We start from the raw sequence: 17,699 nt of genomic DNA on the forward strand, positions 1-17,699 counted from the left end.
TTATTGAGTTTATTGACAAGCCTGGATATATCAAGAAGTATAATCGATATATAAAGCTAACTACAGTAAAAAATACACGGGTACACCTAAAATTTTTTATTGCGACCTTAAGTTTTTGATTATTTTAAAGATTTTCAACATTTCTTTTGAATATTTTATAAATTATCCAACATCAGTTGAAAAATTTGACAAGTCTGTTTTTGTTTAAGTTTAAAAAAATAAATATTCGGCCTATTCGGCCGAATACCTAGCTCAACTATTCAGTGAGCCGAATATTCGGCTTAACGGTTTTTTGGCGGTATTCGGCGCCAAATATTCGGCCGTCCGAATATTCGGTACATCTCTATTAGTGACTTAAAGAAATCGCTGGCGTTTTGGTGAATTCGATTCAAGATGTTTTTTTATCGGTTTCGAATTCTAATTTTGTGAATATTTGTTTAGGCAAGTCTAATGGAAACAAACCAGAAAGACAAAAGAAGGCCAGCATCGTGTACTTCATCAATAAGTCCGCAGATTCGCGGGAATTCTCTTTACAAAAAAAAGCAGTGATAGTGGTTGTGTATTGTGTTGAATAATAATTGTGAAAATAAATAGAAACAACTTATTTTTCATTGTTATTTTTAAACAAAGATAAAGAAAACATCAAACAACTCGAACCAAATTTCATTTTGAAACTAAAATTATTTCATACCTTTTTCATCATCACACCGCATCGGACATACTAAAATTTCACGTAAATTTTTACTGAAGTTCATTCTTATTGAGGTGCGTTCACATGTTTTACTCGTAGAAGCTACGTGAAAATCAAGTGAATAAAAAATAATGTTTTGCCGTGTTTTTCTGCAGCCCGTGGCGTAGAGGGTAGCCTTTAAGTCTCTTAAGCCAGCGGGCATGCGATCGATCCCCGGTCACGGCATACATGGTACACTTTCTGTGGATTGGTGGTTTTAGCATTTGTAAGATGCTAGCCATCATATCCTCGAAAGATGTACGCTTAGGGTTAAGAAGAAAGAAATCTCTTCGAGGAAACATCAAGTTTCATTGAGATCCTGTACCTGTTTGTGTTCGTTTTCTGAAGAAAAAAAAAGTTGTTTTTCACGTAGCCGTGACGTGCGGATTATTTTGCGTGTATGGGTATAAATACACGGAAAAAATTGGGTTGCTATTCCAAAGACGTTGTCATGATAATTTTACCATTTCTGCGTTATAGTATTTTCAACCACGCAAATTATAACATCAATTTTGAAAAAGTACACTTGAAACATTATTGAAATTACTATGTGCCTGGTAATTTTCGATAACTGTCAATGTTTGTTGTCGAAAATACTATGGTCATGATGATTTCATCATAATTTCTATTACAACTAGCGTCCGCATAGTAATTTAGACATTGTGGCACCAATTCATATCAACAAAATACTACGCACATGGTACTTTTGAGAACAAAACATTATTGACTCAAAAACATCAGTGCGTATGATAATTTTACTATGGTAAACTTTCTTGTTGTTTATACTTATTCAGGATCATTATCATCAAACCCGCGAGTAAACAAACAAGTTTTGAGCAGCTTTCATACCTTTCATACCTTTGAAAAAATCATACCTTTGAAAAAATCTTTCCAGAGCATCGGAAGAACACACTAACATTGACCGACGTGTGTCGGAAGTGTGAATTTCAATGTTTTACATGAAGTCATAATGCATGCATGCAAATAGACAAACAAACATGCATAGTAATTTTAATATTCAAATCAAGCTCCTCGTGCATACTAATTTTTATCTTAACACATACTAGTTTCATCATGAAACATATCAATTTTACTAGCCACGAAGTAAAACAATGCACCATTTCATTGACAATTTTACTAAAACGCAGTCGAATTTACTATGCGCAGCCAAATTGAGCACATGGTAAAATAGCTATGCGTAAGGTATTATAAACAACAAAACATATTTGACTCAAAAATATGATTGCCTGTTGTTCATTTAAACCACGGATTTAGTAGTTTTACTATGCTTTTTTTTTGTGTGTACAGTAGGTACAATCTCGTTAATCAGCACTGTTTACTTCATTTTTTTTTTTACCATTTTGAAGTTTAAAGATTTTTTTTAGTTGGCAGCCAACATTTTCCCTTGTTTTTTTTCACATTTTTAAGCTTATTTCAGTATTATAAGGCTTAAAATAATTTCCTTTTAAAAACTTTTAGGAATTTGGGAATTCAAGCAGCTGATTTAATAATTTTCAACTCAACTCGAAACCGAGCAAGCCAGGCAAATTCGGTAAAACTCCATAAAATTACAAGGAAAGCGAAACATGGAAATTTTTAATGTCAGTGGTGTTAAGATTTGATTTTACAACTCCATAAATTGTTTGAAGTATATTTTAATCATTTTTTTTAGTAGATTTCAAACTCATGCGTTTTTTTTTATTTGAGGAAACTGATTTCAAAATTTTCAACTCAATTCGAAACCGTTCAATACCGGGCAAATTCGGTTAAAATCAATAAAAAAAAAAACTAGGAAAGCGAAACATGGAAATTTTTAACATCAGTGGTGTTAAGATTTGATTTTACAACTCCAAAAATTGTTTGAAGTATATTTTTATCATTTTTTTAGTAGATGCAGAACTCATGCGTTTTCCAATTATTTGTTTTTTAAATCCGGGTAAAACCCGAATAAACTTTGCCAATCTGAAATGTTAAGTCATATGTTCAGTCATAAGAACACCGTAAGTTTTTTTTAATCAGTAGTGTTCTTGAAAAGATATTTTTCCTGTAGGTCCATTTTTCATTGTGTTCAATTTCCCATAAAAACAATATTGAGTAAAATTGTATTTGACTGAATGGCACAATATTATCGCACCCCAATGTGATAAATATTAATCTTTAATTTACCTGTTAATGCCTACGCTCAATTGATTGACGGCCAGGAAACGATTGTAGTACTTTGTCATCTGGTGGGCCACCAAATTGGTATCCTTCCTTTGCTCCTCAGTCATCACATCGATACGTTCCTTTTCCGCCTTGACGTCTGAATCTAGCTCATGATCATTAGATTGCAAACTGTATTGGCCTTTGTAGTACCACTCTCTGGTCTTTTGCACTATTACTTTGAGCACTTTGAAGTCCAACAGGAACAACAGACCAAAATAAAATGCCATCATAATCAAACTGTAGTAAAGATGTCGTCCGATGCCAGGACGTTCCCACTGAAAGTAATGTAAATCATCTCCACAAACGGGCAACGGAGTCACACCGGGAGGTCGAGGAGCTTCGCACATGTTGATGGTGATCGACATTCGACTTAAGTTTACGATCGCATCGCAAAGAATAAAATGCGGGAATATGAGGAATACTGTTGAGAGTGTTTCAGCCAGTTCATCTAGCTCGAACATATCGGTCCCGAGTAGGAAAACGAAAATGAAAAGGGCAGTTCCAGTAACTATGAAGGCCACACTAACTCTGATGAAGGCAGCTGGAGGCACATCGTAGAAGAGCGTGGTTATGTACGCCAGAGGCAACGCCGGGAGCCCAATTATGATGAAAATTGCGTACAGCCGGAAGATTTCGTCACCTGTGCTGAAACCCGGCTCCTGGAACATGGCGACCGTTGCAACTATGAACAAACACACGATTGCGTAGCTCACATAGTCCCAAATAAAGCCGGTTAGCCAGTACAGGATTCGATTGACGCCACTCACGAACTGGAGCAGTTTGGCCTTGGTGACACGCTCTCGAATGTAGAATATAACGAAAAACCCGGACACGAATGCCATCCCGAAACCGGTATTGTAAGCGAGCTGGAATCCTAGATTATTGTGTGCCCGGCTCATTTGAAGCTGTAAAGGTAACAGGAAGATTCGATGTTAATTTGCTTATAGTGACATTATCGGAATGAAATTTGAGATTGAAAATATAATAACTAAAGTTTTGTACTTTTACAAACTAACACACGTTTTCACTGGAATGTCAGCTGGCAAAATCTGACAAAAAACATAATCGAATCGTCTCCTAACTAAAAGTAATATCGATTTGTTAAGATCGTAGGTTTCGAGGTACATACAAACAAGAGTACTAAATTTGGATTTTGAAAACAGCGAAAACCTTAGGTTTCGTTACGAAAATTGTGGTTTTTTTTACCACCAGAGCAGAGTCCTGCTAAATCATGAAATTTTTCGCAAAAAAACCAGCAAACTTTATTCTGATAAAGTTCTGCCGCGAGTAGAGATGTTACAGGATTCAATCACTGTAATATTTTGAAATTTATTATTATTCACAAGTTTTGTCGTGCATAAGAACACATGTGTTGCCAGGCCTCGGTACCATGCAGTAAAGCTTACAAGCTTCGGAACTAGCAAAAATTTATTTTTGAGGTTTGGTTTATCTGACGTATATGCCGCTCCAGGCAAGACTGTCCCATATGTAAAAACATTGAATTAACTTTACCTTTTCTGTTTCTTTCTTCATAGATATTAAGATAATTGTTGTGAAATATCGTTGATTGGATTTTTACATTCAAATTTCCTGATACAGAAGAGAAAATAATTGTGGGACAGCCTTGCGAGTGTATTTCGCATGCGTACTAAATGTACCGCAAAGCTGTCCCATATTCTTTTATCAGTTGATTTATATTTGACTCCCTCTATCTGTGCTATATTATTCACTTCACTGATTGATAACTAATAAAAGTAAGTTTAAAATTATGTCTATAACGTTTTTCGATAAAGATTACTAGGGTAGCCTCCCATTCGAGAGATGCGGGAAAAAGTTGGGATTTGAAACCTATCAGGGAAAAATCGCGAATTTTTGGCTCAGTGAATGCATTTTAGTGCATGCTTTGTTATGGTTTCATTCAGGCTCTTGCATAGCAGCTGATAGTTTCGTCGGTTTATTTCGAGGAAAAGAGAGAGCAAAATTTTTCATCCATACGTTTTTCGTTTGTTCGAGAGAGAAAACATACTTTATTAATTAAAGCATTGATTTTTAAAGAAAGAAAAAAAAAACATTTTGAAACTGTTAAATATCCGTACGTATGTATGTGTGGTAACGCGAAAAAGAGAAGACAACAATTTCGATCTGATTTTAGTTTTTGTAGCGAAATGATGAAAATCAATCAGCATAAGGATGGAAACGCTGCAGAATTTGGGTGCTGGTTTTGCGTTAGTGCAAAGGGAAGGCAGCTAAAATTTCACTCAACTTTTTTACAGATCTAAAGGGGTTTTCTCAAGGAGAGAAAGAATAACTTTTCACTTCCATCGCCTATTGTTTCATTCATTACACAAATGTGGTGTCATGTCAAGCTTAAAATCGACAACGTTTTCTTCTCGGCATGCGGAATTCTTTCCGTGGTGCGTGGCTGATCTCAAAGATGCCGGTTCAGCTCGATGCAAGTGATGCTATCGGAGTTTTAAGATAAATTCCATGGAAAAGGTAGCTTTCACCAGTCATGAAAAAGAGAAAAGTTATCAGCGGAAAGTTCAAGCGCGGCGAACTACTTAACCTACAAATTGACAACTTTTCCTCATTGAAAATGCCTCTAGGTTAATGTTAATTACAACACATCATTCGCATTCATAGCTATTCGTAAGATTTAAAAGATATTGATTTTAATTTTAGACAATCTGGATGTCCCGGATTAATCCGAAGCCTCCCATGAATGTTGCTGGAATAGGAACCCCATTAGTCCAAATCCAGGTTGCTACTTATAATCAAGCGTCATTGAAACTGCATCAAACTGGTGAATCATCAAGTGTTCTCAACAAATTTGTGCTGAATGAACAAGTGATCACAGCTGCAATTAAAGCATGGATCACGCAAAATCTAGACGCATTAAAAACGGTCTATCTCGGAGCTATGTAAACGAAATAAAAATGTTTTGTAATCAAAATGTAGGGTTTTTATTGCACTTCAAAGTAAAAATAAGAAAAAAAAATATTCCGATGTTGTTTTGATGAAATTTCGAACTTTTCGTCGAGAACCACTCATCATAGTTTGGACACCCTATTCACTGACCTCAGCGGCCATTCACTGCCCTCAGCGGCCATTTTGTTCCACAATCTCTTCATCTCTGTTGCATCCCGAGTCATCCTACCATTCTTCTTCATGTTGCAAATGTTGCAAATTGTTACAATGTGTTAAGCAGTTGTGGAATTTCGATCATTACCATTCCAAACGCAAAGAATTCTCTCTCCACTGCAATCCCTTGGTAGTACCTCTTTGCTGTAATGGTAGCTTGCCAAATCTGGCGAAAACTTTATTGGTCCTTTGTGAGATCTAATGTACGAGAAAAAAAAAACGTTTTTCAGGCACTCCTCCTTGTACATTTCGGAGTTCATGGTCTTTTTTTCACAAAAACCGGGGTTTTGCGTCCGCAGCTGCAAAAACCTTGCCAGATCAACCACTTTCTTGCCAACTTATCGGCAAAAACGAATTTGAACTTGGCGGGGACATCAGCCCGATCAGTGGCTTTGTAAAATGTTTGGCCAGGAAGCCGCCCAAAATCAGATTTCACGATTTTTGAACCAGACCACGTCGGGTTTTTGACGTGGGTCTCCAAAATTAATTTTCGCCTCGCGGCTTCCATTACGTGCAACTTTATTGGAACAAAACGAATCGTTATGAAATTTTCAGCACTGATAGAGGAAACATTTCCGAACAAAGTTCTACTGTCAAAACATTCCAGATCCGACAACTAGGAGCGCATTCAAAAAATAGGGAGCGATATTGCTCCCTATTTTTTAAATGAAGTTTTCAATTTTCTACACAAACCTAGTTGAAGCAATGAATATTGGTTCTGCATTTTTATCATCTACACGCTCGAATGATCTTCTGAATGGTGTAAAACTATATTTCAAAAAAAAAAAATCCTGATCTACTGAAAAAAGTTATCCAAAGTTCCATGGACGGTCTAGCAGTAAATTGGAAAATGCTCAAGAAACTAACTGGCTCAACTCTGGAGTTTGCTTCAAATCTGGCGTACGAGATTCTCACCATTGTAAGCTGTAAACTTCACACTGTACTGTACCTACATATGTAACTCGTCCAAGGAAGCACTAGGGAAAAGTGAAATTAATTTCGATGAATTTTTGAGGGCGTTGTATAGCCTGTTCGAAAACATTTCATTAAGATGGGCTGATTATACTGCAACTATATTTCCGTTAAAATTTTGTGACGTTCACTGGGTGGAAAATAAACGCGTTGCAGAACGTGCTGCCAAAAGAAAAACAAGAGGAGAAAAAAAAATTAAAGAAAAGCATCCAAAACTTAAACGCAATTTTTCATTAAAAAAAATTGATTAAAATTGATTTTTTTGTGTGAGTCTTTTTTACGCGAGTATGCAGACATAAGCCGATGGTTCCGTTTCTATTCAATGATTTAACCAGGCTTCTAAGAGCATTGATTGAGGAAGTTGTAAAGACTGAACCATTGAACGTAAAATCAAAAAGACTTGTTGGAACTTACCTCTCAAAAATAAATCTTTAACCACCGTGAAGCATAGAAATTGGATTTTCAACTAAATAGGAAATGAAAAAAGCAAGAATCTGGTCATTTTCCCGACAATTGTCCTCCTTAAGGATATCCTTGTATCGAGAAATAGCTGTCGATCATTTTACTGTGGATTTTTAAACAAAATGGCTATACGATCTTCCTTGACTTATTCCATCCCTTTCGTAGATAAACCTACAGGAAATACTACTCCCGCCTCTAAAAGATCATTGGATTTCTTTAAAGATATAACAGGAAAAGAAATACCATCTATTGCCTGTTTAAAAACTGTTGGTATGAGACCATGGAATGCGACTGTTCCTCACGTTGACTGGACAATAAAAAATCAATATAAAGTTGGTGAAAATAGCAGTAAAGCAGTTCAGCTATTCAATAACCACTTGAAAGATTCGTACAATCACACTATTTCAATTTACACGGATGGGTCTATGTCTAATGGTAGGGTGGGCTTTGGAGTATTGAGTGGATCTAAGGAATATGCTTTTAAATTAAATGAGGAATGTTCGGTATTTTCGGCCGAAGCCATGGCTATTCTCTTCGCGCTGACTACGATAGCTGCCAAATCAAAGTTCCATGCTGTTATATTCTCCGATTCCGCTAGTGTTCTGTCTGCTGTTGAATCTGGAAAATCGACCCATCCTTGGATACGTAGCATTGAATTTTAATTGACACGATTAAACGCGTCTCTTTGTTGGATCCCTGGCCACGTTGGAATCACTGGCAACGTTTTAGCTGACAATCTAGCCGCTAGAGGAAGAACTTGTGAACAAATCGTTTTCGAAGTTCCCTCTCAAGATATAAGGAGCATAATCTCAAGGGAGGTACGAAAAACTTGGGAACAAACGTGGTTTAATAGTCGACAACTCTTTCTTCGAGAAATTAAAAACACCACCATTCCTTGGAGTGATAGAACAGATCCTTTGGAACGGCGATCACTCATGCGTCTTCGGATCGGTCATACAACTCTAACTCATTCAAGCTTTTGGACTACTGGAACATCTATATGCAACACCTGTAACGAGCCTTTAACTGTAAAGCATCTGATTGGAGAATGTCGTTTGTATGACCAGGAAAGAAAAACTAACGGCATCAGTCACGACGTTTCCTCTGCTTTGAATCCAAGCAATGAAAAAAAGTTAGGATGAAAAATTTGTTAGGAAAACTGTAATGTAGTGTATTTGTGTATGTATATGTATTTTTTCCCTTTTTCTCAGAGGACGAAGGACTAGTATTAGTTAAAATCCTCTATAATAAACTTTTAATAATAATTATAATATTCCATCCCTCGGAACCAAGGTTGCCGAAAAAAAAGCTGTGTTTTTGTCAAAAAAAAATTCTCGAATTCTGTGATTTGAACCTGATATTCTGTGACGGTTTTCTGTGACGCTTTTTCTAAGAAGTTCATAGGGAAATCATGTCAAACATAAAAAAATTGGAAATTTTTTATAGTTTGAATTGAAAAAAAAAAATTTACAATACTTTAGTCAGAAATAAAAAGCCGAAAAAGACAAAAAAAAATTATAATTTTGAAATCTCTACAAAATTTAGGAAATATGTGAATTCTGTGAAAATTTTCAAAATTCTGTGATCTGTGACGAAATTTTGCTCAAAATTCTGTGATAATACAGATTTTTCTGTGATTTCGGCAACCTTGCTCGGTACCTATCGTGCGTAAACTCCGTTTTGATTGCCAACTATCCAGACTGGCCCATAACAGAAAAATTCCTTATATTCCACGCGGCACCCCATAGTTTGGTGCCTTTAGGTGAAAAAATGACTTTCTGATAATTTCAGGTCATTCGGTAGAAGCACGAGCTGGCGCAAAGGACTTGAAATTTGTATGGAGATTTTCGGTAAAATGTATGAAAAATCGACATACTTTCACTCTTTGTGCTCTAAAATATGTTTCCAGTATGCTAGAAAGCTCAGAATTTCAGAAATTGTAGTTCAAACAATGACAAACAAGTTTGTAGAAGATTGTGACGCGATACGAGTTGACTGTAATGAGTTATTTGCAATTGAATGTGTGATTTTTTTCGCATTTCTTTGATATATCGTGAACGGTGTATGGGCTAATAATCGCACTAACTTGATCGCATCTTCACACAATGAGAATAACAAATGGAAAGTTTGTGTCCTCGGCAAAGTTGCGAAAAAAGCTCTGACAAACATTATTGTGGGGCATTTAGACCTTCTTGCATTCACAAACTTTCTATCTGTTATTCTCATTGTGTGACAATGCGATCACGTTTGTTCTAATAATCCACCTATATCCCGTTCACGATATATCGATGAAATGCGAAAAAAATCACACATTCAATTGCAAATAATTCATCACAGTCAACTCGTATCGCGTCACAATCTTCTACAAACTTGTTTGTCATTGTTTGAACTACAATTTCTGAAATTCTGAGCTTTCTGGCATACTGGAAACATATTTTAGAGCACAAAGAGTGAAAGTATGTCGATTTTTCATACATTTTACCGAAAATCTCCATACAAATTTCAAGTCCTTTGCGCCAGCTCGTGCTTCTGCCAAATGACCTTAAACTTTCAGAAAGTCATTTTTTCACCTAAATGCACCAATCTAGGGGGTGCCGCGTTGAAAAAAATGTTGTAAAAATCATCCCATACAAATTTGGGCCAGTCTAATCCAGATATTGCCAAAAATCGTATGGAGCTATGTTTGGAAGTATTTGTTTATTTATAAGCAACACTTAAGTGAAGCTTGTGCCGATAAAACTGAGGATGAATTCGGACCATTGTGTACAATACCTTGAATAAAAACATCATTATCGGAATACCAAAAAAACAACGATTGGATATTTTTGGATGGAACTTATTGTCCAATCGAAGAAGCAGTTCTCCAATTTGACGATCTTATTGTCAAAAATTATTATTTTATCTCATGGGAACGCGACGATGGAAAGAGGCTTTTCTGCAAATGCATAGTTGAAAACCAAACCGAGGAGAGCTTGACGGCCAAACGAGGCAAAACATTGAAGGTGCTATCCGACGCTCAGAGAATACAATAAAATATTTAAAAATATCTGAGACACAAATACACTTGGAAAACGATTATTAAACAGATTAGAATTAATGTAGTAATTAAGGGGAGAAAGGGCATAACGAGTACCCAGGGCATAATAAGCACTCCTTTTTCTAAAAAAGTACGTATTTTCTTAAACAAATTTTGATGAGGATTTGTTTCGTACTACCTATGGTATTAATTTTTCACCAAAAAAGAAATATCATTTTCATCTTTACTGAAATATTAAATAATAACCAGCTAGGTTCTCAAGTGACGAAAATATTATAATTTTTGAGCACCACCAAATGAGCTTTCATGACCTTTAAATCATCTTGATCTGAAATGTACGCACTGGAACATGATTTACACATTGTTTCTCAATTTTCAACATAATAAAATTTTTGATTTTTCACTTTAATCCATTTTAAAACGCGTTTTTACTTAAATTTGTTGACCTGGGACGAACAGAGCACTATTAATCAGGGCAAGATGAGCGTTTTCTGCCGTATAATCTAGCAGCGAATTCAACTCGATGAAGTCAACTGAATAAAAGAGCTACAGCTTGACTTGTTTCATCTGTCGATTTGGCCTATTGGTAAGGTGTCGAAGAGGTAATCAGTAGACTCGAGTTCGATTCCTGTTCGAGAGGATTAGACAATAGACTATTTGAGTGAACACGAAACAATGATGTAATTCACATATTATATATTATAGCTGTTCTCTACGGTTAAATAAGCGTTTTCATTAAGGTGGCCATTATGCCCTTATCTCTCCTCCCTTTTTTTCTTTTATGAACAATCTTATTTGTTTAACATTTTCGATATAGAATAGAACTTTTAACAGGCAACACAATGCAATCAGAATTTGGCATGTCCGATTATTAGCAACTTGACTATCACCGAAAGAAAGTGTCCCATTTCTAAATGTTTTTATGGTAAAATGTTAAATGTTCAACTTTATCATGTGCAATTAAGAAAAATTTAAGGACTTTGACTTATTTCATATTTGATTGCCCAACACATCTTTCTTTGTCAATTAGTAATTAAAAAAATGGGTTTCATTAAAACTGCATTAATAATTGAAAATTGAGACATTTAAAGCAATCAACTTCTTACCCTTGTATCATCTGTATATGGAAGCGGATGATTGGTTACAGCGATTTGATATTCTTCAGATTGGGCAAAGGTACGCAATATGGCGTTATGCATCACACCAAGAGAGATGGAAGGCGAATGTAGCGCCTCGTTGTTGAACCAGGCTGTGTAGTTGTCGTTTAAAATGCTTGCCCCGATGACGAAGTTTCTATTCACCAACACCAATTGCTGCTCGGCCAGATTCAAGAACGCTTGAACTATCCAATCTCTGACTTTGCTCACCGTCAAGCCCTCGGTCACTCGAATGTACTGAATGAAATTGTCGAGAATTCTAAACAATAAAATCCATTAGTGAAATGCATTCGGGAGGTCAACATGTGTGTAACGTTCAGATAAAAAACTTACGCTTGTGATAACGGTGATCGCATTTCTCTGTTGTCGACTTGTACTAGAGTCACCGATGGGTTGTGATGTCTCATAGTGAGGGCTCGTGGTGGCATATCTCTTGAACCGATCCAAGCTCGAACCACAGCTATAGTTACAGATACAAATAGAATGGGAATTCCTATTTGCACCAGGAACAAAAACCAATTCCGATAAGTTTGATAAATTTTCTTCAAGAATAAGGCCTTCACTTGTGAAGTGAACAGTTTGAATCCTTCTCTCAACTCGTATTCTCCAACACTGGAGTTTGATTCTAGATCGGTTGAAGATGTCGTTATACTGCTCATACTTATGGCATCACTCATCCCGGTAGAATCAGAGCCAACTTTCATGAATACTTCCTCTAAAGTTGTTAGAGATATTCCGAAGTCCAAAATGTGTAATCTTTCCACGTTACTCTCTAATTCTTCCAACATTGATTGGAACTTATACGCGTGCTCCTCATGCAGTAAATAAGATAGCTCAGTTCCAATGTTAGATTCAACATGTATGTCGACTATATAATTCTTCAAAAGATTAGTCACGGCTTCAACGTCACACTCTGGTGATTTTACGCAAATAAGTCTATATCCAACACCAAATTTCTTTTTCAAAAAGAACGAGGAGCCAACCGCTTTCAGTCTTCCATCAGCCATTATCGCAATCCGATCCCCAAGCATGTCAGCTTCGTCCATGAAATGTGTTGACAGAATCAAAGTTCTTTTCCTCTTCTCAGCTATCAATAGATCCCATAAAGCCCGCCTAGCAGCCGGATCCATTCCCGAAGTTGGTTCATCACATAGAACTACTCTGGATCCGGCACAAAGGGCAATCCCAACGCATAATTTCCTCTTCATACCGCCGGATAAACTCGAAGTCTGTACGTTTGTTTTATCCTCCAACTCAAGAGCTCTGATATATTTTTCGATTTCATACTCTATTTGGTTAGCCGACAATCCTTTGAGTCGGCCATAGAAGTACAAATGCTCTTGAACCGTTAATTCGTCGAACAGAATATTATGCTGCGGACAGTATCCGAGAGAGTTTCTGATTTTCTTCATCTCGTATCGTATATCGTAGTCCCAGATGATGGCTGTTCCAGAGCTCGGCCTCTTCATGCCGGTTAACATGGACATAGTAGTGGTTTTTCCTGCTCCGTTGTGACCCAATAAGGCCGTTATTTGACCCTCGAACATGTTAAAGGTTAAACCCTCGACGGCTACCTTCTTGTTGGTGTAAACTTTTCGCAGCGCCTTGATCCGTATACGAGCTGGTCGTCCCTTTGGTTCATTTTCGATGTTATTGTTGGTAGACGAGGACTCATCAACGGTTTCACCTAAAATGAGCAGATGTGTTGAAGTTATAATTAAGAAAATGAATAAAAAAACGACGATTGATTATATGTGTGACATGTGTTATTAAATCAAAAATCATGCCAGCACGATATCTTGGTGCCTTCAATAATAAAAATTACCGAATATAAGTGTCCGTTGTACGTTTTTAAAGAATTGGAAAACTTTATGGGATAAAAGCTAATTTCGAAAAACACTCTTTAATTTGTTGTGTTTGGCTATTTTCCATTCAGTAGGATTTATTTTGGATCAGGTACCTATTTTGGACCACCTTGCAGCTTTTTTCTAATTTTTCTCTCATAAATCATGTCAACCATGAAATTTTGATCAAATCTAGTTAAAGCTACTTCTTATGATTCTAATCATATCTAAGATTCCATTTAAATAAGCTGATAAGGCTAGAAAATTGAAAACAAAGTTTACATTTTTCACGGTTGGGCCAAATCTAGCCCATTTCAGGAGGACGTGTCATTATTGGAGTCAACTTCCACGAAGTTTTCTGCCTGTGATGAATTTAACAACTACAAACAAGTTCACAGCTATGATGAAATGCTTGAAAACTAGTTTGCAAGCCCGAACTACCAAAAAAAAGCTTGTTTAATAGCAATTTGACACATGTCGGAAATAGGTCCTACTTAATTACTTTTAGACTTATTTTGGACCACCGGGACCACCCAACATAAGCTGAGTATTGAATTTGCTGTTTATTGTTCATGAACGTAATGGAACGTTGTACGGCAATATGAAAAAAAATATCGGCACTATTTCAATCGCATGTTATAAATAAAATTTGGAATTTTGACATTATTTTATTCAATCAACTCGCTAATCATTGTTTTAACTTACTTTTTGTGCACTTTGCTTTAAGCCACGTTACTCTTACAATCTACATTAATGGCAACTGTTTGATTAGCAGCTGTCAAAACAGCTTCAGCTTAAAGAAGCTTAAAAACATTAAAAAACAGGACATGCACCAATTTTCTATTTAGTCATTATTTTTTCTGCTTCATGAAAAATTATTGACAGTTTGGTCGGAAAGTTACAACCACACAGGGTTTATTTTCGAGAGAAAAAACTTGTTTAGGTAGAAAAGACGAAATATAAACCCCGTGAAAAGGAGAGATTGTTAAAAAAAAACAGAATAAATCGGCAAATGACACAATCCACGCGCTTGTACCGCTCAAAAGTGATTTTCATCCGTTCGCGTATAAAAAAATCTCAAAATTGTCTATAATTTTGATAATTCAAATTACACAAAACCAACGGAAAAAAGAGAAAAAAGTTTTTTTACACATGTTTTAGATGATTTTGAAAATCAGTTTTTTTGTTGAAAAAAGTGGTGTTTTGATAACTTTTACAAAATCATTAATTTTAATATATGGATGATTTTTTTGGAAATATTTTATGTATGTTCAGAAGCCAAAAAACACGGCTTCATTTTGTAAAAAAAAGAATTTGTTTATATCCAATGTAGTTGGTTTGAAATGACAACAAAAACAGTCGCAAATGAGTGAATTCACGTCACAAAAAAAGGGAAGTTTTTAATTTTACGAGAAAACTCTGACTTTTTTTTAAATAAAAAAATGAGATTTTCTTTGAGCATGATAAGACGGTTCTAAAACTCTAAAGTTTATAGAAATTGGTTGGAATCTAGCTGAGTTACAACAGCGCGAATGAGTGAATTCACGTCACAAAATTTGATTTTTTGTTAAATTTTATATGAAAAATGTGCTCTGAAAGCTGTTTGACCCTCCAGATGGTCGGATTTTTACAAATCGAGCATAATTTAGTTGATTTTTTTAAATGAGTTCATTATTTTCAAATAAAAATACAAAAAGATTGAAAAAAAAAAATAATAAATAATTTTTTTGGGGAATCTTGAAATGAAGACAGCAGTAATTTTAACATATGATTCCTCAATATGTTGCTATTCAAGTGCCAATCAAAATAATGAAAAAGTTGTAGCAGATACTAAAAATTTATGATTGTAAAAGTCGGAACAACAAAATATCGTTTTTGAAAGTGTACATAAAATTTGAAGACTCCAAAGAATGGTTCAGTATAACCACAGTATAACTTTATATTTTGTGACGTGAATTCAGTCAATTCAGTCAACTACCCTGTTCTGTTTGAACTGAGTGGATTCACGTCACAACTTCAAATAAGCATAACTTCGTTCGTTGTTGTTTAATCGAAAGGCTACGTACATCAAATTGTGGGTTATTGTTTTCTTTACAACTCACCGATATTCTATTTCCACAGAGAGAACAGGAAATCAAAGATGTATGTTTAAAGTCCGAAATGGTTAATTCTAACGTGAATTCACATCACAAAAGTAATTAAACACAACAAAAACAGCTTAAATTTAAAAATGACCAAATTAAATTCATTTTAAAGGAAATTCAATTTGCGACCGTTTGCTACAATTTTTTTTATTTTCAAGTGAATTGGTTGACTTCTAGAATGATAACAGTGCAGAAAGTCCGGAAAAGCGATTTCACGTCACGGTGGAATGTGTCAAATGTGTTAGGGAACATGCATAAATGACGTAGCATTTGGGGGGGAGGGAGGGGGTTTGACTTTGTGTGACGATGTGTGACGAGAGGGGGGGTAGGGGTTCAAGTAAAGCTACGTAGCTTTAATTAAATATCGAAAAAAAATCAAAATTGTTTTGAGTAATTTAAAAGAGGACCCGAAGTGCTGGTCATCACTCCGGAGAACGATAGAGAGTGGAGGGAGGCAGCTGACATCGCAGATGCAATTATTCCAGCCGAACAGACGATGGAGGAAAGCTGCCCAACGATTTCATTGGAATCCAGAATGGAGATAATTTGGACCGACACAACTGATTGAATACTTACTAGCTACCCTGTTTGTTGAAAGAAAGCTTGATTATTTTTGACTGATTGATATGCTTTTTCAAAATTCCATTTATAACTTCTTTCCCTTTTTTTGTTAATTTTTGTATTATTCTTGCAAAATGCTGATAATGAAAGTAAAAATTAAAAATGGCGGGGGGGGGTGGGGCGGTTATTAAAGCTACGTTATTATCTAGGGGGGGTCTATGACATTGTGACGAAATGCTACGAGGGGGGAGGGGTATAAAAAATCAACAAAAAAAAGCTACGTCATTTATGGATGTTCCCTTACTGTATTAAATATTTGTTGCAGTTGAAATATCTCAGTTGCTAGTAGAGCAATTTTAATAAATAATATATTCAACTGTAGCTATGAGATAATCTTAACATGATTTAAAACTTAGGAAAAAATTGCGGAAATATGTAGAAATTCCAATCGAAAAAGTTCTAAAAATCTAGTTTTCAGGCCCTATGGTTATGCAATTTTCGAAAAAAAACTGTTGAAGAATTTACTCCAACGATTTTTTTTTTCGAAGAACAAAAGTTGTTTCATAGATTAAACTTTCAAATTTGCTAATTTTTCAGCGAAAAAAATCTGTCTTATAGATGTGTAAAAAAATCGCATAATTTTCGCACATTTTGATCTTTTTTGAATCTATGTATTCTACAGAACTGAAGCCAAACCAAATCCAGTTTTGGAAGTCATAATGAATCAATTGATGTCATGTAGTTGATGTTGTCTGAACTTATCATTGGGTCGCCTGAAGGAGATTTGCGTTCTAATAATTGATCCCAAAGATAGACCAACTGGCCAGTATTTAACACTGCAGAACAAATTTCGTCGAGATTGCAGTGTGCTGTCGAAATTTCCAAAACATTTGAAACACACTATATAACGGGGAAGTTTTTCTGTTTTTATTCTATTCTAATAGAAAATTACTGTTTTTTTTTTTGGATTGACGTTTTTTTTACCGGCTTCAAAATTTATAAATTTTACTTGAAAAAGAATATAACATTGCAAAATGTTAAAAAAGTGAATTGTTGTTTATTCTTGAGTCTGTGAAAGTGAAAGTGTTTAGTGAATTAGGTGTCCAAATTTGAACATTTAGAAAATTACTCGAAATAGCTGGATTGAAGGGGCTAGAACTACGCCCTCCGGACTAACGCCGGATCATTTTTCAATTGCTGGAGTTGAATTGGAAGAGAAAGCTTCTAGATGACATTAAGATAAGTACATCTTTTTCATTACTTCCTTTTTGTTATAATTACATACATGTTTCAATTATAAAAGCTAAAATTGTTAAAAAAAATTGAACAGTTAGGCTGGAATAATTTTGACAACACGACAACGAGACGTGAATTATTTTAAATTCATCAAAGCTTGCATACAACTTAAGTGGCAAGCAAAGTTCCTGAAAAGCTTTCACGTTTTTG

At 35.5% G+C, this 17,699-nt stretch overlaps 1 protein-coding gene across 1 annotated transcript in view; it reads right to left on the reverse strand.

The window, feature by feature from the left end:
- The window catches only part of LOC129746785 (phospholipid-transporting ATPase ABCA1-like), a 41,263-nt gene that overhangs the window by 11,978 nt on the left and 11,586 nt on the right, over positions 1-17,699 (reverse strand). Inside the window, exons 3-5 of the mRNA XM_055740665.1 lie at positions 12,038-13,391; positions 11,654-11,963; positions 2,897-3,840 (exon numbers count right to left, since the gene is read on the reverse strand). Coding sequence (XP_055596640.1) covers positions 2,897-3,840; positions 11,654-11,963; positions 12,038-13,391 — 2,608 coding nt within the window. The remainder of the gene's footprint in view (positions 1-2,896; positions 3,841-11,653; positions 11,964-12,037; positions 13,392-17,699) is intronic.

The sequence above is a fragment of the Uranotaenia lowii genome, chromosome 2 (assembly GCF_029784155.1).
Source record: "Uranotaenia lowii strain MFRU-FL chromosome 2, ASM2978415v1, whole genome shotgun sequence".
NCBI lineage: Eukaryota > Metazoa > Arthropoda > Insecta > Diptera > Culicidae > Uranotaenia > Uranotaenia lowii.